A 25,524-nucleotide genomic window follows, 5' to 3' on the forward strand; every position below is an offset into this window, starting at 1 on the left:
AGAACAACACAGGGTCAGACTGGGCACTGAAATTCGTAGGACAAGACAACGCAAAGCAACCTGGCATAACATTACATATAAGTACAAAGAAGATTACATATATGATAAGCAAAAATATAGTAAACCTCCTAATATACAATAATATACCATATTCAATACAGTATACTAAACCTCTAAATACACATAATACACATAATAACCTATACTAACCTTATAAACCTATGCTAACCAAAGACAAGTGAAGTACAATAGTGCAATATTCCTGATACGGCAACCAGTAGCTGAAAGTAGACCTGTTGGACCGGTATGCAAACTGCATAGCTGGGAATAACTGCATAACTGGGAACAACAGACTGCAATCACTGTATCTTAAAATGACTTGAACATTGCCACAACATACTGTAATTAAATGACTTTGACATGACACTTAGTTTTACCCACAGGCCACCTGGAGGCGACTCTTCTTTTAGACCAAATTTTCTGTGGCACTTCGGAAAACACTGTTGGAGCATGGAAATTCAAAGGTGGTCGCTGTTTCTTACTTTACACATTTGAATAAACAAGTGCATTTTTTTTTATCACAAAGAGGATGTGCATACCAGTTCACAAAAATGCAAATCATATTATTACATTTACATTTCATCATCATATTGACTCAAATAATGCAGGCAAAGGTTTACAATTGAAATGCTATTGTGGGATTGCATTGACATTTTCCAATTTGCGTTAACATTTAAGGATCTGGTGTATCAGTTAAATACTTGGTAAATCAGTTAAAGAAAGACTTGTGTATCAGTTAAAGAATGTCCCCCCCCAAAATTGCAAGCTGTTTGTCACCTTTGGTGGTAGTTTGCTGTGTCTTTGCTGGCACCTAGTGGTCACACCTGCTTTCATTGACTGTACATAAGTGGATCAAGGTATCAGGTTTTTTAAGTTTTTGTGTTTATCTGTTTCAATAAAATGTAACTTAACACCATGCCTTTGTCTTTCAAACAGCACAATCCACAGAATGTCTTATAGGTAATACAAGTTCAACACTGCTTTAGGTATAGGAATTCTAGGTGAGGTTGTTGTCCGTTTAAATGATGGAGACACAGACCCTTTTGGGCAAACTCTTATATAAATGAGTGACAGCCATTGGCATAAGAACCGGGGGGGGGACGGGGGGGGGGACGGGGGGGGGGGGGACGGGGGGGGGACGGGACGGGACGGGACGGGGGGGGGGGGGGGGTCTCGTCCTCAATATTGGAAAATGCTCCATGTGTCCCACCCAAAAATTAGTCTATACCGCAGGGACAAAAACTGTAGATTTGGAACTTTTATTTTGAAAGCACGACAAAGAAGATATTGGGTCAATATGTCCCCCCCAATGTCAAAGTCAATCCTACACCCTTGGCGACAGCTTTGAAAACTGGCCTTATTTCGCTAAATAAATTAATCTGTTAATTTCCAGCACAACAGTATGTGTATGTTGAAACCAAACTTGTTTAAACTAATAACTGTGTCATGCCAGTTCATGATTAAGGCAAGTCTGCTACCAGATGTGACCCTATTCTCTTGACTGTGACAGTGTAATGTGTATTCCTGCAATTCCTTCATTACTAACATTTGTATCACCTGTTAAAAGGTTGAGATCGGCATGTTTGGATTTTGTTGAAGATCGGTCTGTCCCTGTGAACATTCTATAAAAGTCTGACTGTCCTGACAGGTTAATACTCATGGTACTGACACATATACACAACCTTTAATACTGTGAATGTGTGTGTTTCAACTAAAAACAGGAATTTCTCTTGGTTTTCTACAAGTGCTATTATAATCTAGAACAATCAGATATCTGGTGTTTATCATGGAGTGCCATAATGGAGTATAGCACGAGATTTTGGTCTACAACTGTCAAGGTTTTCAACTTTTCAACATCATTATTTCTATCTACTTACTTAAATCGGTTTTACATTTCTTTGTTTTCTGTTTTGAATCTACACCAGTTCCGTTTGCCCATCCTCCACCAGGAGATTGGGCCTCTATGATCAGTGGCAGTGTTTAATAGTGGACAGAAATGTGTTTGGCAGTACATTGCTACAGTACCTTCTGTTCTCAGTGGCCAAGTGTCTCATAGAGCTCCAAAGAGAACATAAAATGGGAGGGTGGTTGATTTAAGATGGGGATAGAAAAGAAAAAGAGTTGAAAAGAGATGTCTGGAGAGAAATAGAAAGATGAGAAGAAAGGGAGACTACAGACAGCACATTTGAGCCGGAAAGATTATGTGAGTCATTGATAGGGATGAACAGAAAGGGATATTTGTGAAAGATTGGGGAAGTTTGCTGTGGCGGGAACACAATTATATACCCCCCTACCCCCCACCCACGCCTCCCCATGTTCCCCCCCTCCTCCACACACACACAAAATATCTGCTGCTCAGTTGAGACATGAGTGGCAAAAAGCTCGCATTACAGGGCAATTTTTCCTGGTTCCTCTTTTTACTCCAGCCTTTTATCCAGCTGAGGTCAGTGTATTACAGCAAGCCCATTTGGTGCCGGTGAGGATGATTACCCCAGGGCTCTGACAGTCACTGGTGACTTGGTATTATTACTATATTCCACTGAGAATGACCATGGAGGATCTCATTACCGTGAACCTCATAATCTATCCAGGTGTAATGTCACTTTACTGTGGTGTTTTGTAAAGTCTCTGCTGGGAAAGGAGCCTAATTGGCTCGCACCATCGCACAAGTAGTGCTACATGAGGCTATGAGGTTTACTTTTGCAGCCCAGTAATGACTGTCAGGAAAAACTGTCTGGAATGCTTTCTATGATTGTAGTAGTAAGCCTTTCTATGGACTGCTGGGTGTCTTCATAAGACGTTTTTGCATCAAATGCCATGTTCTCAGTGTACTCATGTACTCGTGTAATTGTATTAGTGACTTTGTTGTTTTGTGAAATCTCTTCCCCGTAGTCCAACTCTTGAAACTTCCTGTAAAAATGCCAGACAAAGCAGTCACTGCTGACCATACCATCACTATAGAAACAGGGATCTGTGTACAATCAAGAGCCCTTGAGTGCTTTAAATCAAACCGTTCAGCCAGAGACATGATAACAGCCCAAACAACCTTGTTGGTTTGAATTTGTAGCCTTCCTATCCAGGCATCTTTGTATGAATGAATCGAACATTTGAGATAAGAATGATGAAAAGTTAACAGAGGTGAGAAAAAGAAAACAATGAAAGTGTTGTAGTAAAAAGGGGGGAATTAGGCAGTCATATGCGTTACTGTTATAATACTGCTAGTTTATAATGCTAAATCAAATAATGTTAGAATAACAAAGCAAATTCTACAGAGAGCTTAAATATGAATTATGTATCGCTATTAGAGGAATTAGCAGTTTAGTCCAATGGTCCTCTGTTAATTTTATGATTTACATGCATGTTAGCTAAGGGAAATAACCACGAGAGGACATCCTTGTTGTTGCCTACTGCTTCATAATGGCTATAGGTTTATCTCAAAAGTAAAATTAATCCCTGAGTGAGTGTGAAATGTGAAATTATGAATGTATTCATGAAAATACATTCCCACATGGTATTACTAAACAAGAACGACAAGTTATCAGTTAGTGTCAGAGTTTTAAAACCCTCCAAATACACACATAAACAAGTCGGGGCAATCTCATTCAAACGAATGACTCAGTGACTGAAGTTTTTTATTTATTTGACCATCATGCTCAGGGGAAGAAAAGAAAAATGGTGGTTGACTTCAGGATGGAGAAGACACAACTGATTCAATTGTTAAAGAAGGGAGTGGATGTCGAGGTGGTTCAGTCAAATGTCTGGGAATTCACATAGACAACAGACTGGAATGGACTGGTAACATCCCAAATGTGTACAAGAAGGGTCAGAGTTGACCTTATTTCCTGAGGAGGTCTTTGAAGTTTGCCGGGCCAGGCTAAATATGTTCTACCAGTTGGTTGTGGCAGGTGTTATCTTCCATACGGCTGTCTACATAAATATATATTTATGAGAAATATATTTATTATGCTAGATTAGTTTATTATATTATTATTTTGTTATGCACCGTACATCCGTACATATCAAGGTATATATAGTCTATTAAAAGAGCGTTATTACCATCGTAAAAGGTTTTTGGAAAAGTTGGCAGCCCTGTACTTAATGATTTGGTTAGGCGCTATTCGTCGAGTGCTCCCTTCTCCTCACACCGCCATCACCTAATCTTGACAGAAGGATCAGAGACAGCCTGTTCAGTCTCTGGGAAGCCGAGTGCTCATATAACAGGTTAATTTCAAAATAGGTAGGCTACTTTGTGTGCATCATTTGACGGAATCAATGCCAGGTTCTAAAGGGAGACATAGAGCTCGAACAAATACAGGACGATGTTCGTGTTTTTCTCTCATGTGCAGTAAATAGCGTGAACGACTGAAATGGAACAGTTCGAGATTACTTAACTTTGCTCTCAGAAAATACATTTAATGAACTTTGCTTTCAGGGACAGAAGTTCAAGAGCTGAAGACCAGAGGTGAGGGGTAGACTGATAGTGTTTTATTTATTATTTACATTTTTTTGCTTTGTGAAGATAGCCTATTTACAATATACTGAATAGGTCAAGTTTATAACGTTAATTCTTAAAATGAAAGTGATTTAGGAAGGATGTGCAGAGATAGGGCAATCTAGACTTGTTACTCAATATTTACTTAAATATTTTATACTTACTGTAAGTTAATGTTTTTTTGTGTGTGTTTCTTTTATTTTATTTTACCAAAAAGTCATTATAAATTAAAATGGCAAAATCAATGTTTGTTTTTAAACTTTTCTATAGAGGACTATCTTCTCCATGTATTCGCCACCGTTTTACGAGGCAATATATCAATTTTATTTCATGTCTACCTTTTTACATTCAATTCTTGTAAGTCTGCAATGTTTTTCTGTCATAAGATTGGATCAAGCCTTGACAATGTCAACTAATGGGAGTGCAGAGACTAGCATGTCAGAAGTCAATGTCATCAACATCACCTGCAGTCAGATTGAGCTGTCCATTACCTCCTCTGCCATCTCCATGACTGTGGGTATCTTCTCCAATACCCTGGCACTGGTCATCCTGGTCAAAGCCTACCACCGTTTCCACCTAAAGTCCAAGACATCTTTCCTGTTATTTGCTAGTGGCCTGGTGGTCACAGATATCCTAGGCCATCTAATTAATGGCTCCCTGGTTCTCTATGTTTACAGCTCCCACAAGAGGTGGGAAACATTTGACCAACACCACATCCTATGCAGCCTTTTTGGGGCAAGTATGGTGTTCTTTGGCTTAAGTCCCCTCCTCTTTGGCAGTGTCATGGCGGTGGATCGCTGTCTCGGAGTTACCAGGCCTCTGTGTCACTCCACAGCCCTGGTGGCCCATGACATGAAGAGGCTACTTGGGTTCACTTGGCTCCTGGCTGCCTTTGTTGCCCTACTGCCGATTCTGCTGTGGAGACCCTACCAGGTACAGCGCTCCCAGAGCTGGTGCTTCTTCTACCTGGAGGGTCCTCGTGATTGGCTCGATGTGTTGCCGCCACTGCTGTTCTCCCTGCTGGGCCTGTTCTCATTGGTGGTGTCCATCGTGTGCAACACACTGACAAGCTGCACCCTGTTGCAGTCCAGGCTGTGGCAGGAGCATCACTGCAAAGTCCCTTCTCACCACTTTGAGATGGTCTACCAGCTCCTAGCCATCATGCTGGTGTCCTGTGTCTGCTGGGGCCCTTTATTGGTAAGGATCTTTTTTCTGGAAGGCTCTTGGAGCCTTATCTGTGGCGCAGTATTTCTGTTAGGAATTTAACTGTATTCCATGGTGAGTCTGCTGCCCGATTTTGGCCTTTTAGGTTGGTGATTTTCAATGAGAGCTGTTGATACCTTTTTAAGATTGAATTACATGAGTATCCTGTGAATGTGTACTGGTACTCTTAACCTCAAAATCAAGTATGCCATGTGAATACACCACATTGATTTTTAGAAATTATTTGGAAAATTATTTATTTAAAATAAGAATTTCATGTCACACAATCTTTGTCACATTCATCCCCAGGTTAATGTGATCTTCTTGAGCACAGCAGCCAGGAATGACCAAGCTTACTCTCGCCTGTTGTTGGTGGTTCGCATGGCCACCTGGAACCAGATCCTGGACCCCTGGGTCTACATCCTGCTGCGGAAAGCCGTTCTAAAAAAGCTCTTCCGGCTGCTCGACAACTGCTGTGGCTCAAGATCCTCTCCTGCCCTCCACCAATTTAAGTGTAAAGGTTCTGAAGAACCCAGCACCTCCTTCGTCAGTAGGCCTCACTCCTATTGTCTGGACAGTTTAGCACTGCCAGACACTAGGATCAAACATGGGACCTCATCTTAAGCCAGGGAGGCATCTAAACTGAGAGACTTTTCCCTGAATCTTGAATGTGGTGACGTGGAAGGTATTTGAAGGGTGTAGTATCCTATGGAAAAGACATCAGAAGAACATTATTTTAATTGTGGGATATGAAACAGCTTCATCACTGTGAGTCAAAAAGATACTGGACTTTCATCAGGATGTCCATGGTTTTGCAAGGTCAAATAAGTTGGTTATGGACCATACTTTCAGACTGACATGTTTGCTTATTTTTACTTTTTTTCATAAAGTAAAAACACCCCTGACTGTTCAGTGTTGTCTTGACTTGGATTCTTAGCAGTTTTGACTTATTAACTGTAGTGTAGTCAGAACTAACAATATTTTCTCTGGATTACCTCACAAGTTCAAACTACTGTATGGCAAAAAAAGATTTTCAGGATGCCTATTAATTTGTGTACCAGGATGGCTATTAATTTGTGTGACCAATTAAATGAATAAATCTGCATGTGTTATTCTGGTCACATTAATAGTTTTGTCATTGCGGAATTGTAGACTTTCAATATGGCAGTTATGCCATTTTAACCCTGCAAGGAAATTGGTTATTGACATATTTTGGAACCTAATGAATCTCATGACCGTTTCTGATTTCAGTTGTGCCTTGCAGATGGTAGACCAGTATATAAGTACAAGTATATTGTAAAAAAAAAAAAAATCCTGTGTCGGTGGTGGATTACAGTCGTAAGTATAACCAATATCTTCAGATGGTAAAACATGATGACATGCATGCAAGTCAAACCTGTATTTTTAATTTCAAAATGTTTACCTTTGCCATAAAATACAATAAAACATGTGAAACAAATGCCCAGTAGCATTTTGTTCCTCTCAGGGCCTCAATTCAAATAAATTACTAGCTTGTGTTTATGTTAAACCATTGGACCTTTCACTCCTGCACAGTAGATCTAAGTGAGGAGTAGTTGATATCTTGTTCATACCACCGAAGAAGAAATCAGCCATATGGTAATTGACGTCATTACATCCTCATATCCTCCATCTTTCGCTGCCGCATGCTCCTCTAGAAATCTGTGGATCAGGTATTGTAGATTTACATTTAGATACGAATTTAAATAGCATGTTTGATGCATTTGGAAGGATCAACATTTTCTGACCAGCATACATATTTTATATGTAAAGCCGGGCTGACTCTTGTTTTTATTCATTTTATTTTTTTAGGAGGCCCACTGTGTTGTCATTTTGATAGCTAGGCTAGCTAGCTATAGAGCTAGCTAGATGAGTTGAAGACAGCAGCTGCAAGCTGACCATAATTTCTGTCTTTTGTATCTGGCCTGCCCAGTTGGGAATCTGGGGCAGTTGACTGTTTTGCGTCAGCGCTTTAGCATGCTTCTCTGGGCAAAGTTACTGTCTTGATAGTGTATCTAACGGTAATTTACTAGCATTTCACTGAAGGGCAGGGCCATTTCCTGTTTAGTATGCTATATTAAAAGTTGTCTTTATAGCGTGTGATGGCAGAGCTCTTTAGTTAGGCACAATAGTCGATAAACGAGTTTGCTAGCTGGCTATCTTGGCTAGTTAGCAAGCTAGGTAGAGCTAGCTATGTAACCAGATAATGTCAAGCAGTAAGGCAGCCCTTCTCTAGCACGACCTGCTAACATATACTTCCCTGCCTGATCCCCATTCTTTGCTATCCTGTTCTTTCCTTCTGTCACTCGCAGATCTAAACATGAATCAAGAAAAACTAGCAAAACTCCAAGCCCAGGTCCGAATAGGAGGAAAGGTATGTTGAACAGTTGTTTTTATTGAAGAAGGGAAGACAAAACCGATCAAATCTCGTTGGTCTGATTACTGTACTTTTGCTACATTATAGCCATCAAGACTCCTACAGTATGACATTATTGTCAAAAGTCTTAACAGTACATGTAACTGAATATGTATTGTGGTCATGATTTGTGTTAAAGGAATGATGTACACAATTACTTGATTCTGTAGCTTGACATTAGTTTCATAAAGGCATTGCCATAACCATCAGTTCTCTCCCACTGACACCCATTAACAAACATGAATATGGGCTTGTCATAACAAGACTTTTGATGGACAAGACTTAAGTTCTAAAAGACTGAGTGTTTCAATGTTGAGCAATGCATGGACTGTGTCAACCTTCCCTTTACTCTGGGCAATCTGTCAGGGCTCAGCACGCAGAAAGAAGAAGGTTGTACACAGAACAGCAACAGCGGATGACAAAAAATTGCAGAGTTCTCTAAAGAAACTAGCTGTCAACAACATCGCTGGAATTGAGGAGGTAAGTCAGCAGTTACCACAATGCAAATTTTGCTCATGACTTTGTAACGTCCATAATAGACTCATTAAATAACTACTTAATGATGAAACGTTTACATAAATAACAACTAAGGGGATGGGGTTACAATTTGTTTATAAATGGATAGACGTTACTACCCCCCTGTACACTTTCACGAATGATAATCTTGATTGTTATAATGATGACATTTTACGAGGATTGCACATGTGAAACGCCGTACCCACTGAGCCTAACCCAGCCCCGCTCATCAGGTGAACATGATCAAAGATGACGGCACAGTGATCCACTTCAACAACCCCAAAGTGCAAGCGTCCCTTTCAGCCAACACCTTCGCCATCACTGGGCACGCGGAGACCAAGCAACTCACAGAAATGCTCCCCGGCATCCTCAGCCAGCTGGGAGCCGACAGCCTCACCAGTTTGCGCAAACTGGCAGAGCAGTTCCCCCGTCAAGGTGGGTGAGGTGTCTGGCCAGTTAGATTATACACACAGCGTGTAGGGGTTTGAGATCGTATAGAACCGCATTATGAATGTGTTTGTCTTGTCTTGTTTGCTTTCATATCAAATGAGTATTGTTATGTTTCTATGGTCTAATGATTTTTATCTAATCTATTGAAGTGCTTGACAACAAAGCTCCTAAAGCAGAAGATATTGAAGAAGAAGATGATGACGTTCCAGGTATGGATGAATGATTTAAACTTTAAATATTAGATAAGTATTTTTTATTTCACTTCAGCCTATAAAATTAGCCCATCTTTCTCTTTCAAGATCTCGTGGAGAATTTCGACGAAGCGTCAAAGAACGAGGCTAACTGATAATCCCCACCCGCAAGACTCAAGATACAAAGCTCGGAACTGCATTGAAGACGGCAATCTCTTCCGGTGTTTTAACTCTAGCTACAAAGACATAAATTCAAACACTATGCCCAGAGACTTTTGTATTTTCAAAATGGCCCAAGGATGTCCTTATCAGACTGGCTTGTGCATTTAAAACAAACACAAAAATAAACTCCCACGTCGGTCAACGGTTAATGAATTCCAACAGATTGTCAACATTGATCAGGGTTAAATGGTCATTAAAGCTAGTCTTAAGAAATTTGTTTTTTGTTAATGAAACAAAATAAAGCGGATAAACATTTTCTACATAGTGCTGTGGTCATTCAGTGATGGATTGTAGACTTCTTGTTGCCTGCCACCTACATATTAAGATTACAGTAATAATAACCATGCCACCCAGTTTCTGAATAGACTTTCAATATTTATAACATGTCCTCATACAGCCTCAAGTGATATGGTCTATATTTAAAATTTTGTGAAATAGAATACCGACATGGAATCCAGTGGGTGGAGTTATTGTTGTGGGCATGTTATAACAGATTTATGCAGCCTGTGCTTTCGGAGGAACGAAACGTTTACGCACACAGAGTTTATCCAAAGAACTGCAGTGAGGCAGGAGGTGGGGGGATAGAAGTGAGTAGAGGGAGGGAAAACATACCTCTTCAGTGAGCAAGGCAGTGCTTGGCTGTTTTTGCTCCACCAATGCTAAAAAATGCTGAAGTTCTTCACTACACGGGACGATGAGAATGAAAGCCTTTTAGGAGCACTGACAGAGGGTAAGATTTTATTTCGTTTGATTTGAAATGTTTGTGTATCTTTTGAGGCTCACTAAATTATGAAGATAATACGAACTGTTGTGTTTTTCTCATTGAAAAAATAGCTGATAATGCCTTTTAAAGCCTCCCATTCACTCGCATCAGAAACATGCGTGAAATGCGTCTACCAACATTAGTAAAATAACATGAAATTCACGGGCAATATGAATTGCTGTGCATATTATGCAGCTTGGAATAATGAAGCAGGATGGGGAGCAAATGTCGCATTGCCGTGGTAGATGGTCGCGAGCGGATTAAACATTTGCACGTGTACTGTATGCGTCACTGTCCCGGCAAGCAAGCGCGTAGTCAGCTGTATAGGTTGAGCCCCGTTGCCATTTATGCGCTGTCGAAGCCTGTTAACTAACCATTTGGCATGGTTAAGCAAGGCCGGTTTATTACAATGAAGCTGCAATGCAGTTTCATCCCGAATCCACGCCGTCGAAGGCTTGAATGAGTTGCTGCAGTAGCCATTGTTACCCCCCATGCCTATCATTTCTCGTAATTAATCTAATGTGTTTTTGTTATTCATTCCATGATTTAAATATTAGGCTAAACGTGCCAATAAAAACGACATGCACGTAGTCAGTAGTTGGCTTCTGACTCATGAATGTTGTCTTATTCAGAATAAAAACACCTCTGGTAAACTCTTGATTATTATAGGTATAACATTCAGCATGACATGAATATAATATCCAGCGTGAAACGATATGAACTCTTCTCGTTTCTCTCTATAGTTGACTGTTGCTACTCAAAATCACTCTGTTCTTCCATATAAGCTTGCTTTCCCAAGGCAGTGGCACGTCTGTTGATCAAGATGCAGCCTACCTTTCGCATTAGATGAATTCCCTTTTATCATATAATTGTAGCTACACTTTCGGAACACAATGTGTCTCCGCCTCTCAATACTTTCTGTGCGTATTAGAGCCTTGAGAGTCAATAACACGAATATTGTCAGTGTGAGGTTAGGGTATCTTATATTCCAATGTTCTCTGAATAGATGAAGGGGACAGCCCATCACTCATGGATGCCAAACATCACTGGCTGAGCAGACCCTGTCTCCTGATGCTTAAAGATGGGGACATGACCAAACCGGGACACATCAGATCAGAGGCTCCAACCAAAGCCCTTTCAGATGGTGTCCTGAGTCCAGGAGGGGCGAGGGATGAGAATCCACTGTATGGTGTTGAAACCTTGCGCGCTGTGAAGGAGAGTCCAACCTCCCACCTGGAGAGCCAGTCTCAGAAGCTTATGAGACAGCTGGAGGAAGGAACTTGCACTGTGACTACCATCTCCACCTGGGGGGCAAGGCAGTTTGAGGAGGCCTCCACCCCTCTAGTGCTGAGCCCCTCCAGGGCTTCCTGGTCAGAAGCGGAGGTGGAGGAGAGTAAGCCACAGACCGCTCCCTCTAAGGAGGAGTCTGTGATTGAAGAGAAGGAGCTGGAGGAGAGTGGACAGGACCAAACCTGTACTGACAAGGAACTAGAGGAAAAAGAGAGCGACTGTGGTGACCCTCAGAGCCAATCCAAAGCTAACCCGACACCCTGCACAAATGAACACGAAGAAGCAAACAAAAACACAGCCCAATACAACAGTGAAGGAGGAGCTGAAGGGGATTCCACACTGTCCCCGGTGTCTCCATTAGTAGATCCGGACAATGAGCTACTGCCAGGACCCGTCGGTATTTTATCCAGGGAGAGAGGCTTGGTTCTGGGGGACATTGCTCCCGTGTGGATCCCAGACGCCCAGGCACTGGTCTGTATGAAATGTGAGGTCAGATTTACCTTCACTAAGAGGAGGCATCACTGTCGTGCCTGTGGGAAGGTAAGGGACTTCAAAGGCTCCTGCTATACTTTACAAAAGAAAGCTCCTTCCTAAACTATATGAGGTGCGAATAATACTTGTATCTTGCGAATCTGTGTGTATCGGCCCATAGGTGTTCTGTTCAGTGTGTTCCAACCTGAAGTTCAGACTCACACACCTGGATGGGAAGGAGGGCCGTGTGTGCCGTTCCTGCCACTCAACACTTGTGAAGAGTGAGCATCTTAAACAATCCAGTGTCTTGTATACAGCCTTCTCTCAACATCATGGACATACACACTTATTCGAAACCTCTGCTTTTCCATAGGCACCCCTCCAAGGGGTAAGAGAAGGGTTTGGTTTGCCGACGAGATCTTGCCGTGTAAGCAGTCCGAGTCTGCCCCCACTACACCAATCAGAGGGCCGACTTTCTCCCCGTTGATGGGAAGAGCCATGGCAACACCAGTCATGAGCCCTACTTGCTCACCACAGACCAGGAGGAGGGGCCAAGCACCCCAGGAATCCGTGATCAATGTGGGTCATCCTTAACCCTTGTGTTATCTTCGGGTCGTTCTGACCCATCAGTCATTGTGACCCACCGTCGTATTGCGACAACTTTACCGCATACAAAAACAAAGTGAAGCATTTTCTTTTAACCGTTGGGCTGTCTCAGACCCCCCACATTGCGAAGGTTAAAAGAAAATTATTTTTATTTGTTTTTGTATTGGGTAAAATTGGGTAAACACAACGATGGTTCGTTATGAACCTTTGGGTCATGTGACCCGAAGGCAGCACGAGGGTTAAATCAACACATTTGATTAATACTGCACATCGTCAGTAATACAGTACGTTTGTGAGATATCTGAACATATTGCTCTGTAAGACAGCATTAGCTCTAACTTTCTCCTCCCCCCAAAGGAGGTGTGTGGTCCTTATGGCTGGAGCACTGCAGCCCTGGTGAACAGTCACATCAGCAGTTCCGCCAACCTGATCCCCCTGGATGGTCTGCCTCCAATCCTTACCTCCACTGGAGTCAAAGGAGGTAGGATTCATCGGGCACTGACACTTGGCCGAAAACTGTCACTCAGGATGCTAATTCTAGTCCTCAAAAAATAGAAATAATGTCTGCTCCCAGTTGGAATCTCTTGTCACTGTAGGCTTTGTGGTGGTACAATGATCAAACAAACAGTTTTATAAATATACAATATGTGGAGTTACCTTTCTCATTCATTCTTGCAAAGCTACCTGCTTGTAAATGACTTCTTAGCAACACATTTTAGTCTATGTTGTATTGGAGTCACCTAGCCCATTGGCCTCGGCCCACTGTCTCTGTTGTTGTCTTCAGACTACACCGTGGAGGAGAGACCGTCTGAGATGTTGCTGATTCAGGAGCTGGAAAGTGGCAGGCTCAAGCCTCTGGTCTTTGTCCTCAATGCTAACCTGCTAGCTATGGTCAAGCTTGTCAACTGTATGTACATTCCTTACCTGGCCATGACTGATCTGTGTATTTCAGTTATTGCACAAATATCCATCAGAGCAGATAGAACATTGCTGTGCACTGTTCAAAAACATCCTTTGCTTGCCATATGTTTACACATCTTCAATATGCCTCTGCAGACGTTAACAGGAAGTGCTGGTGCGTGACTTCGAAAGGCATGCACGCTGTGGGCCAGGTGGAGGTAGTTGTGCTGTTGCAGTGTGTTCCTGAGGAGAAGAGCTTCCCCAGGGACATTTTTAGCCACTTACTACAGCTCTATACGGACGCTCTCACAGGTTGGACTTGGTGTTCTGTAGTTTTACTGCTGTTTCTTAAATTATCTTGCAAATTGAGGTTCACCCATCTTGTTCTTTATACTTGTACTTTCTCCTCATTTCCTTATCTTCCCGTTTCCTCTCTGCAGGCAAGGTGCTAAGCAACTTGGGCCTGTCCTTGTTCAGCAGCAGTTTTCTGGGCAGTGAGGAGCATGCAGGCTTCTTGTATGTGCGCTCCACACTCCAGTCCCTGCAGGGTCTCCCCTTACCAAGCCAGCCTTATCTCTTTGGCCTACTGGTTCACAGAGCAGAGGTGGCCTGGGCGAAGGCTTTCCCCCTACGGCTCATGTTGCGGCTGGGAGCCGAGTATCGCTGTGAGTCATAGACTGTGTGTGTGTACTTGTGCGTTTTACGTATTTGGTGTATATTCTCAGTTCAAAGCCAGTGTCACTCTGTCTCTCGCCTCTCTCTCTTACTCTCCTGCTCTTTATTTCTTTCTCTTTTCTCTTTTTTTGTGTGTGTGTGTGTACATCATATGGCTTCCCCAGTCACACAGACCTTTTTGTCTCCTTCTTTTTCAGTTTATCCATGTCCTCTTTACAGTGTGCGCTTTAGAAAGGCTTTGTTTGGACAGACCGGGCACACAATCATGAAACTGCTGGTGGTGAGTGATATTCCTGTGATTACACTGTTCAAAAGGGGTTCATCAACACCAATCAGTAGATAAACACGTATTTTCATCTAATTAATTTCAGGACTTTAGGAATTACAGGTACACTCTACCTGTGGTGCCCGGACTAACTGTGGATCTGGAAGCCCAGAGAACATGCATTACAATCCCCACTAATGGCTATAGCGAGGTACAGAGTGAACAGGATATCCTATCTCAGCAACACTGACATTAGTGGTTTTCATCAATCATGTCTGTCTTTTACTCTATCTTTCCCTCACACTCTGTCTTCTCTCTCGTCTTAAATAGCTGATGAAGGTGTTGAATAAATCCAATGAGCATGTTCTGGCAATGGGGGCTTGCTTCAATGAGGCAGCAGACTCCCACCTAATCTGCGTACAGGGGGAAGATGGCCAGTATCAGACCCAGGCCATCAGCATCCACAATCAACCTCGCAAAGGTGAGCAGTGACCCGGATGCCTCTTGGAATCCCTCTACGTAGTGTAAAATTGTGAATGGGAACTTGAAATTCCTTCCCTGCCTTTAATCAAAGCGGGCGAGAGACAAAAGGAGAGACTGTACAGAGACGTGCTGTTGCCTGATCAAGATTGATGTGAAAAACTGATCTTGACTTGTCGACTATAAATATTTCTTTATCAAAGGTTAGAGTGATCAGTTTTACCGGTAGAGGTCATTGTCTGTTTGTTGTGGGTTAAATGCCTATTTGATACAAGTGGATAAATTATGTATTTTGTATGGCTGTGAGCAGTTGTTGTGCTTGTTCTGTTTGTGTTTCAGTTACTGGCTCCTGCTTTTTTGTGTTTAGTAGTGCACTAAAAGCATCATCAGGATACCTCGCTAAGTCCAGCATTGTGGAAGGTAGGAAGTCCCATTCAAAGCTTGCAACCATAAAAATGGGCAAGTGACTTTATATGAAATTATTTGTGTGTAGAAGACAACATGTGTTCTACACAACTAGTTTATGTAGTTCAGAAGAAGCACTCTTCAGAACTCGTCATTTAGAGCGTGTATCAATGTCTGTATGTGTGTGGGTCTATGTGCACTCTTTGTGCAGGTGTGTGTTTGTGCATCTGAGTGTGTATGTCTTTGTTTTCTGTGTGTGTGTGTTTTTCCTGTATTGCTGTCCCTCTCCCCAGATGGACTCATGGTGCAAATAACCGTGGAGACCATGGCGGAGCTTCGACGGTCGCTACGGGAGATGAAAGACTTCACCATTACGTGCGGACGGCTTGACCAATCAGAAAGCCAAGAGCTGGTCCAAGTTCAATGGCTGCAAGAGAAAAGCACTTTAAACAAGGGGTGAGAATGTACAGAGTACCTTATCTCACTTTACCCTTTTTTTAAACATTTCCCACTCTTCTGCAGACTCGACCAGACATTATTTTATATGTGTGTGTGTGTGTGTCTGTCTTGTAGCATTATCAGTCCTATTGATGGTAAATCAATGGAGTCCATCTGCAGTATGAAGATGTTCCAACGGTCAGAATATAAGGCCAATGGAAAGGTCATCCGCTGGACAGAGGTGGGCTTAGAGTGCCTGTAGCTTTGTATTTTGTGCTTCAAAGAATTGTAGTCTTATAAGTATAAAGTGTTTTTTCTTTCTGTGTGTGTGTTATACAGGTGTTTTTCCTCCAGAAAAAGGATCATCCTAAAGGTGTGACCGATACTGCCGATCACAATCGCCTAACAGAGAGGCTGGCGCGGGCATTCTGCCTGGCACTGTGCCCATACCTCAAACTGTTGAAGGAGGACGGCATGGCAAAGCTAGGGCTACGTATCACACTAGACTCCCAGCAGGTGAGAACTCCGTAACATTCAGATTGTGTTTGGCAGATTGTTCTGTTTATGCGATTGTATTATACTTAACTGTATTAAACTTAACTTTAACATTTGCTCTTTGTGTGATTACTTTGAACACTTGATCTATGTTGCAGGTTGGTTTCCTGGCTGGCAGTAATGGGCTTCCTCTTCCAGCTCAATACCTCAGTGCCCTGGACAGTGTGCTTGTCCCCGTCATCCACAGCAGGGGGCGCAAAAGGGGTGATGGACCCATGGTGATGGAGCTCATATTCTACATTCTGGAAAATGTTTCTTAGGAAGGTCACATACAAATAAAAATAGGCACCAACACAAACGCACCCACACACTCACCTCATCGCTCCATTCCCTCACTATACCTCCTCCTTCTGCACTGTCATGAGTTGAGAAGAGTTGCAAAATAATACTGGGACAATATAGGTCTACTGTATGTTCATCTTACATTGAGTCTGTGGTAGGATGAGTGGCCTGAGTCACCAAAAGCTGTTCTATCTGGTCACCCTTTCCTGACCCTTACATTGCAGACTGACACTGGTATCAGACACCCAAACCACACAAAAGGGGCATCAAATCAGGGTACAAGCGTGGTCTAATTCATTTCATGGCTTGATATCAGTCCATGTCTATATATTTTCAATACAAATACCCATATTTTGAGAATGCCTTTAAACATGGGGGCTGGATTCAGACCCATGACTTTGAAGCAATGAGAAAAGAGAATGACTTGAAAGTAATAAATCTATAGATGTTTAGCTATTTGATGCAAACTGAATGAATGCCTAAAGAATGTTTTCATGTCTGGATGTATTATAATTCTTATTGAATGCCTCTGAGATGCATTATTGTCAACATGGAATTGATTAATAAACATTATATTAACATTATCTAATCAAACAATTTTTGTATGATATTTCTCTTTTTACCTTTGTATTAACATCAAGGCTTTCATCTGGATGTTTTGATTGTGTTGATTTTACAGACAGAAAAGTAGTGTAGTGTTACACATGGAATGTATTTCAGAGAGAACGGTTGCTCGTTCTTCTACCTAAAATGTAGGAAAGGTACGTTTTGTTAACCTAGCCATTTTAGCTCACGTTTGAAATTATTCAAACCAAAATATATATACAATGGTATGAGTAATGAGTAAATCATGTAAATTGTGGCTACGTACCTGGCTAATACAACTTTTTGTATGAATCAAAACTATGTAGTATTCATGTTTTACTTATGATAAGTAATTGTAGAATTGCTTAGTGATGTATGGAGTACTTGTTACTGACTTGCAATGCAACTCTGACCTTGCCCAACCCTGAGCCCCTCTTCCAATGAGGCTGGTGGGCTGATCCAGCCCTCTATGTGCTTGGTGTGAGGGTCATCCAAAGCATCTCCTCAAACAAAGGAGAATGAGCCCTTTGTTTACTTCCTACATGGTTGACATACTTGAGATGGTGGTGACAACACTGCAAGATAGGGGGGTCTAAGCAGCCATTCATATCCAGTTTCCAGAGTACAGCTCACTGGCTTTGAGACCTGACTCCAGCTAATAGTTAGCCAGCCTTTAACCCTCGTGCTGCCTTCGGGTCACATGACCCAAAGGTTCATAACGAACCATCGTTGTGTTTACCCAATTTTACCCAATACAAAAACAAATTAAAATAATTTTCTTTTAACCTTTGCAATGTGGGGGGTCTGAGACAGCCCAACGGTTAAAAGAAAATGCTTCACTTTGTCTTTGTATGCGGTAAATCTGTCGCAATACGACGGTGGGTCACAATGACTGATGGGTCAGAATGACCCGAAGATAACACAAGGGTTAAACAGGCCCGGGTTACCCCTCTACTCAAAAAACCCTCCCTTCACCCTGCCGTCCTCCAGAACTACAGACCAGTATCACTGCTACCCTTCTTTTCAAAAACAATTGAATGTGCTGTATCTAATCAACTGTCTAACTTTCTCTCTCAGAACAACCTACTAGACCCCAACCAACCATCAGGCTTCAAGACTGGCCACTCCACAGAAACTACCCTCCTGTCAGTCACTACTGCCCTCCAGTCTGCCAGAGCTGCTTCAAGTTCATCCGTCATCATTCTGCTGGACCTATCTGCAGCATTTGACATGGTCAACCCCCAGATCCTGCTCGCTAGACTTTCTGAGATGGGCATCTCTGGCACTGCACTTCAGTGGATCTCATCCTACCTGTCGGTGAGATCCTACCAGGTCTCCTGGGGAGGTTAAGTGTCAGGACAACACCAGCTTTCCACTGGTGTCCCACAGGGCTCTGTCCTTGGACCCCTCCTCTTCTCCCTGTACACCACCTCACTTGAACCGATCATCGCCTCACATGGCTTCTCCTACCACTGCTACGCTGACGACACGCAGCTGTACCTGTCGTTCCCCCCAACTGATCCGGGGATCTCAGCTAGAATCGAGGCCTGCCTCACAGACATCTCCGCCTGGATGACCAAGCACCACCTCCAGCTGAACCTCGCCAAGACAGAACTTCTCATCTTCCCGGCCAAACCCTCCATCTCCCACAATCTCTCAATCACCCTGGGATCTGCGACGTTGACCCCTTCATCCTCTGCCAGGAACCTCGGGATTACCATGGATGACAAGCTCACCCTCACGGCCCACATTGCTGCAGTCTCCCGGTCGTGTAGATTCAGCCCGCCTGATCTTCCACCTTCAATAAAAGGCTAAAGACGCACTTGTTCTGGGAGTACAATGGTACTTTAACCCTTGTGTTATCTTCGGGTCATTCTGACCCATCAGTCATTGTGACCCACCGTTGTATTGCGACAACTTTACCGCATACAAAAACAAAGTGAAGCATTTTCTTTTAACCATTGGGCTGTCTCAGACCCCCCACATAATATATGGTTGTTTTATCACAGCTAAGTGGATGTCGATCCTTTGCAAACACCACTTAACTGTTATATAATACCACAGTCTGTGATCTGTTGGCTAAGAATACTGTGCGTCTGAAACAATAATCATGTAGAAATACACACATACTTTATGAATTAAGCACAACTTCACAGGGACATAAAATTGAAATAAGTGCATTTAATTTAACAAAGAAAAACTGAATTTCTTTAACATACCATTCTTTTATTATTCCCCCCCCCAAGATAAAACTATTTACTAAAAGGCATTTGCAAGTTTTATAATAGAAACTACAGTGTCATTTATCCACAGGGGGTTTAGGATGAATGCAGGTGCCAGCCAGGAGATAAATAAGGAAAACGGTGTGTGTGTGTTTGTATGTCTGCTCATATGTTTATAACTGAGGTACTTTTAAACCATGTAGTCCTGTGCAACATCTGTGATGTTGCATTACATGTTTCGAAACGTCTTTCATAATTAATTTTCACAAAACTGAATTATGGCCAACAAAATGTGTCCCCCCTACTGTGGAAGTCATTGACCATGTAATTTCCCCATGTTTTTTTATGCGTCATACATTTCATGGGAAAAGAAAAAAACGAAACTGTGGAATCCTTGGTAGCTTGGAGCAGGTTTCTGATATTCCTACATCATATGTGTTATTTCCGAGAACTCCTATGACTTTTTCATTTTACCCATCTACGCAATACCATTTTTGTTACTTGTGATGTGGGAGGTATCACTGCTGGTGTCATTCTTTGCGTGCTTGCTATTGCTGGCTACAGTAGATCCATTGGTTTTGTCATTGTGACTTTTAGTGTGCAACCTTTGCAGCCGTTTTCCTTTAATGTAGGCCTGGATCCAGAAGTTGGTGAACAGAACAAAGAAGAAGGTACCGTACATCCAAATGAGGAAGATTAAAAAAGGGACCTGGTATCCACAGTTGTCTATTAAGTAAAACTGGCTTTTGTGAAGATCCACTATGACAAACTGAACCTGTTGGATGGGAATGGATGCAGAGGTTAGTAAAAACGCACACATAAACACACACACATACGTGATATGAGCAGAGCCTTTTTTTTTTATTGATGGCAGGTAAGATTACACAATGAATGTGATTAGAGCAAATATCAAAGGCCTTTATGGAGGGCATATAGAACCAAGAAACAAATAATCCTACCAGCTGGATGGCAGTCATGTACTTCTTCCACCAGAGGAACTTCTGGAAGCGTGGTCCAGCAGCTGACAGACCATAGTAGAAGTACATGATGACGTGGACAACAGAATTCACCATGCCATGGAAGGAGCCCATTCCCCCTGGGGTAAACATTCACATAGAAGAAAGGTTAAGGCTGAGGGGTGACAAGGGAGTTCCTGGTCACTCACTGCAAACATGCCTTGGCAAAATATTTACTGAATACCAAATAAGTGATTTATGACTTTTAAGAGTTTGATATAGTGAACTCACCAGGAGCATAGCTGATACCCCACCAAGTGGTCCAGGGCATTATAGTGTGGCGGAAGATGTGCAAGAAGGTGACCTGGCTATGCTTCTTCCTCAGCACAAAGATTACCTTCACCAAGGAGAGAACGGTTCATACCCAACAGTTAGAAAGATTCAAAGCAACTACAAAGATTCAAAGAATTGGCAGGATTTGTTGCCTTACTGTGTCCATGAGCTCAATTAGTTTGGCTAAAAAGTCGCTCGAACCATCTAGTGAAAAAGGAAATAACATTATCTGTGTTGGTCTCTCATAAAAAGATAATATACTTTGGATATCGTTAATTGTATTAACCAGTCAAATAAACTATTTGAAAAAAAGAGTAGGTGAGAAGAAGAATCCCATTGTTTGTGACCAGGGACTCTGTGACTTACTCTTAGTCCTTGAGGACTGTCAGAATAATCACATGGGTCACATCTCCAAGTGTATGTGGTGGCCCAGCCAGACATTAGAAACTAAAGGACAAAAGGACAAACTCAGTCCATAAGTCTAGACAACATGCTCAAACCCTGTAGAGATGCCCTGGTATAATGAATCCAATCAGAATTCTAAATTAGAATCCTTCTCAGTGTCCTAGTATCCCACCTCATAGACGGTTAAGGCAGACAACCCCACTAGGGAGAAGTTGTAGATGACCATGACCTCCTTGAGTTGGAAAGGCTTGCTATTGGCCATGAGTCGCGGCCCAGCAAACAGCACAATGAACAGGTAGCTCAGCAATATGGCCGACATGTACACTGGACTCTGCATCATTGGATAAGCCTTCATTCGCGGGTCTAGTAAAGAAACTTTTGAATTATTAACCTCACAAATATAATGCTTCTGCTTAAAGAATGCACATTTACTGTATGTTGCATATACAGCAAGTAGGCAATTACAGTATCTAGTATAAATATTAAACACTCACCAGTTCTTGCCATGAGATTGAGATGATGTACTGCAACATTTTAAATTGCTTCCCCTTCTAGGTGCTGAAAAAACTCCTGTGGAGGAACACATTAATTAGTAAATGGCGATGCTGATGCAGTAACATCCACATATAGTAACTGACAAAGCTCTATCAAAAGCAACTAACAACTTTACTCTGGCTTGAGACTGCAAGACCACAGGTACATCTGCTCTGTGTTTATAGCAGGTGCCTGAAGTATGAACTCAAGAGAACTCATACATGTGAGAGGGTGTCCGCCTCTGAGGCCTCTAATTCAACAATAATGTTGCGTAATAATTAATCTGGTGTACTCTGTGGTCTCATATGTTGGGTTTGGGTCTCCAGGAATTTGGTCTTGGTTGAGATTCTACCTCTGGTCACCCAATGGGTACAGCAGTCAAGGCCATGTCTGCTTATCAATGATCCAATATTTGCCGAGGTGACCCCACCTCGGCAAATCCAAGCATGCTTTGAATTGGCTCCAAGTTGCTCGTCAGAAGTGGCCTGATACTGGAGCGAGGTCCAACAGTGTACTTCATCTCACAGACCAGAAGCAGCACTAGCCTCAGTTTGGTACTACAAAGAAGAGTAGCTAAGCCAACACAGGCCCAAAGCAAGAAACACTAACTCCTCCTCTCCCTGTTGTTCACAAATGACCTTAACAGAGCAAGGAGATCAATCCAAGAGTGAAAAAAGGTAAGTTGATCCTTGTGTGATCTCTGTGATCCGAGTCAGGTTTCACAGAATGTTCAGGGTAAAGTTCGCAGTTTAGCCGAGATGTTACTGGCCCCAACTGCAGAGGTCAAGCAATATACTCCTGTAGAAACAGGAGAAATTATGAAATGGAAACAGAGTCAGCGTGGCTTCTTACAATGACTGCTCACACATTATTCATTTAACACTCGCAAAATATGGTATTGTCAATATCCTCCTTTATCCATTTATATCAGTACTTCCAATAATTAAATGTAGGTTGCAGGGTCATAGCCAGAATCCAACATTTTGGGTGTCCCATATTAAAATGAGGGAGCCACTGAGGGGACCAAACATTATATATATATATATATATATATATGTACTTTTTTGGGTCATTTTGTAAAATACTTTTGTACTTTACAACATGGGGGGGGGGCTAAATATATATAAATGTATACAATTCCATAATTTAGTATTGTAAGCTTGGAGGGGAGGACATGTAAATGAGCGGGCCTAGCACAGACCCCCCCCCCCCCCTACATATATATGTATTCTACCTTATTTGCTATTTCAATGCGTGTAGTAGCAACGTTTCAGTAACCCTGCACTAACTCGTTCAGTTCAATAAGGGACATTCACATTTCCAAAATAACATTTTGGCAATTATAACCAAAACCCATTAACTGTAAAACTGGTTTCTTCTGACTAACAGACCTGTCGCAAATCTTGAAATGCATGACAATACAAAACCATTTACAGTTTTTCTCGATTGCTAACACACAAAAATGGTAAGTGTAAGACATCCTCACAAAACCATTTTGCCAATTCCCAGCAGAAAGACCCCAGTCTTTAAACACAATTGACCCTTTTTGACACATTACTCAAGTTCATTCACACTTTTTTGCAAAAGTCTAAACACACCTCTCACTTTAAGACATAATCGTCACCATTATGTCATTTAGAATACACTGCCGTTTGATAAGTATACTCAAACCAGCACAATTTAAACACCCTTAACAACCAATTATCCATGTGTAAGCACTACAGTAACAAGCAAAAATATTCAACAAGCAATCAGGGGTTTGGAATGAATACAAAGGTAAGCTTATCTGTACTTTGAAATCATGGATGCAAATATCAGAGGAAGAGGCAGAATTGTCAGAATGAGAGGAGGTGGACAAGGGAGAGGAAGAGGCAGAGGAAGAGGAAGGAGAACAACAATCTCAAATGAGATCCGTGCCACACTATGTACACTGAGACATTGTTCCAGTAGAGTACGTACAAGTACATGAATATGTTGAACCAACAAGACCAGTACTGCACACTGCTGAAAATATTTCCTGTATTTTTCCACATTGTCTATGTAAAGGTTGCATTTTGTCAAAGCTACATGTAGCTACATTTTACTGTACTGTAAAAGAGCACAAGAGGACAGGTGAAAACTACTATTCTGTACTGTCCAGAATAGTAGTTTTCACCTGTCGAAATGTCCAAATTACTGTTGCAACAGTATATCTGCTGAGGTTGGGCTGAACTCTCTGTCCAGCCTCTCTCAATGTTGCCCCATGGTTCACAACATGGTCAACCAATGTTCAATGTTGTTTGAATTTCATTAGATACTGTAAATTTGTCCCTATTCTTCCACGGCCACCAGGTCTAACTCTCCCTACCTTCCTCCACGGCCCCCCCTCTCATCCTACCTCTCCCTCTTCCTCTACCTGCAACATTGCCTTCCATTTTTGATGTGGACAGGTACACTGACCGTTTGCTTTTTTATAGTGCTTACACCTGATTGGTATGTTTACAGTTCAGCACTTTAGTGCTTGTACACCTGACGCCCGTGTTTGATCCATCTGTTCACATGTGGCATTTTACAAGGCAGTGTCTAAAAAAGGCAATGAAGTGACATAATCTTACATTTCTGTGTCTAATGTAGAAAAGTGTGTTTAGTGACTTGCAAAACACTGTGTATAGTATTTTGCAAATAGTGTGAGGATGAGAATGTGCTTATAGTTGTGCAGGTCTGGCCTTCTGTTGTGCTCCTTGAGTGTCAGATTTCACTAACTGTGTGTTATTTGACATTTTTGTGTCTAAGCAATTAGAAAAAACGTTTAAATTTTGCACTACAGTGCGTAACTGGTTCAAACAGAGTCCAATTTTATGAACCATGTGCCTGGCATACAGTGACAGAATTGGGTTTTTATAAATGATTGTATAGTTTTGAACAAAGTGTTTCATTTAGCAAAAGATCGGAGGTGTTCTGCTACTTGTGTGTCTGGTTGTGTAAAACGTGTGTAGTGTTTTGACAAAGTGAGACCTGTTTTCAAAATTGTGCTTAAGCAATCGGAAAAAACTGTAATATGGTTTTGACTAGTGTTTGATTTTGGGTCAAAAGTCAAGGGTTTGGCCAAACAGTGTAAGTATGAAAATGTGTGTTTAGAGTTTGGAGAAAACAGAGTACACATTCAAGAAATGTGTCTTAGCAATTGAGAAAAACTGTAATCTCAATACTTATATCATTCTGTCACAACATTTTCGTAAAGAGAACAAGAGATAAATAAAAATAAAAAATATAATATACATCATCAAAACATCTAAGTGTACAAACCACCTTGCCAGGCAGGAAGAATTATATGAATTATTGATAGAGCACAGTGCCCGAGATGCAGTTGGTGAGTAAGATGTTGGTGACACGCACAGATTTATGGCAATATAGATAGATATATGTGCAGTGCCCGTGATGCAGCTGGTGATAACAGTTCTTCTCAGTGGCTTTGGTACCTACATTTCTCAGATTAAATCACTTATGCACATCATGAAAGCAATTTATCATTCTTTAAAAAAAATTGCCAATGCTCTGGTACATACATGGAAATAATTATGTAGCCTACAATTATCAGATTTTTCCTATATTATCAATTGCTTATAACATGTTGATCAAAATGTATTATATTGGTTCTCTGTTAAATTGTCGTACCTTCACAAACATTTAGACATGTAGATCATTATATATGTCATTACATGCACAATGGTTGAGCCAGTTGTTTACTAGCCAAAAGCTAGTCATTTATATGATGGCGTATTAGGGCCATTGTACATTGTAATTTAGCAGAC

At 41.7% G+C, this 25,524-nt stretch overlaps 4 protein-coding genes across 4 annotated transcripts; 3 read left to right on the forward strand and 1 right to left on the reverse strand.

Moving 5' to 3' along the window:
• The first annotated feature begins 4,957 nt into the window (after positions 1 to 4,957).
• ptgfr (prostaglandin F receptor (FP)) lies at positions 4,958 to 6,790 on the forward strand. Its single transcript, XM_062452763.1, has 2 exons — positions 4,958 to 5,749; positions 6,065 to 6,790. Exons 1-2 carry the CDS (start codon positions 4,958 to 4,960, stop codon positions 6,377 to 6,379), a joined length of 1,107 nt encoding a protein of 368 aa, XP_062308747.1. The 3' UTR covers positions 6,380 to 6,790.
• Positions 6,791 to 7,322: 532 nt separating this feature from the next.
• Positions 7,323 to 9,824, forward strand: btf3l4 (basic transcription factor 3-like 4). The gene is made up of 6 exons (XM_062452747.1): positions 7,323 to 7,446; positions 8,086 to 8,147; positions 8,556 to 8,669; positions 8,939 to 9,140; positions 9,305 to 9,364; positions 9,455 to 9,824. Exons 2-6 carry the CDS (start codon positions 8,094 to 8,096, stop codon positions 9,499 to 9,501), a joined length of 477 nt encoding a protein of 158 aa, XP_062308731.1. The 5' UTR covers positions 7,323 to 7,446; positions 8,086 to 8,093; the 3' UTR covers positions 9,502 to 9,824.
• Positions 9,825 to 10,135: 311 nt separating this feature from the next.
• On the forward strand, positions 10,136 to 17,376 carry zfyve9b (zinc finger, FYVE domain containing 9b). The gene is made up of 16 exons (XM_062452772.1): positions 10,136 to 10,298; positions 11,338 to 12,161; positions 12,274 to 12,373; positions 12,466 to 12,671; positions 13,056 to 13,179; positions 13,483 to 13,605; positions 13,755 to 13,910; positions 14,039 to 14,263; positions 14,471 to 14,553; positions 14,645 to 14,749; positions 14,869 to 15,019; positions 15,358 to 15,438; positions 15,717 to 15,879; positions 15,997 to 16,102; positions 16,201 to 16,377; positions 16,515 to 17,376. The coding sequence occupies exons 1-16, from the start codon at positions 10,235 to 10,237 to the stop codon at positions 16,674 to 16,676; spliced, it is 2,850 nt and encodes a 949-aa protein (XP_062308756.1). The 5' UTR covers positions 10,136 to 10,234; the 3' UTR covers positions 16,677 to 17,376.
• Positions 17,377 to 19,894: 2,518 nt separating this feature from the next.
• On the reverse strand, positions 19,895 to 21,658 carry LOC134012779 (elongation of very long chain fatty acids protein 1-like). Its single transcript, XM_062452355.1, has 6 exons — positions 21,372 to 21,658; positions 21,149 to 21,241; positions 20,952 to 21,023; positions 20,753 to 20,858; positions 20,465 to 20,601; positions 19,895 to 20,280 (listed from the first exon to the last, which is right to left on the reverse strand). Exons 1-6 carry the CDS (start codon positions 21,552 to 21,554, stop codon positions 19,984 to 19,986), a joined length of 888 nt encoding a protein of 295 aa, XP_062308339.1. The 5' UTR covers positions 21,555 to 21,658; the 3' UTR covers positions 19,895 to 19,983.
• Positions 21,659 to 25,524: the final 3,866 nt, after the last annotated feature.

The sequence above is a fragment of the Osmerus eperlanus genome, chromosome 26 (assembly GCF_963692335.1).
Source record: "Osmerus eperlanus chromosome 26, fOsmEpe2.1, whole genome shotgun sequence".
Classification (NCBI taxonomy): domain Eukaryota; kingdom Metazoa; phylum Chordata; class Actinopteri; order Osmeriformes; family Osmeridae; genus Osmerus; species Osmerus eperlanus.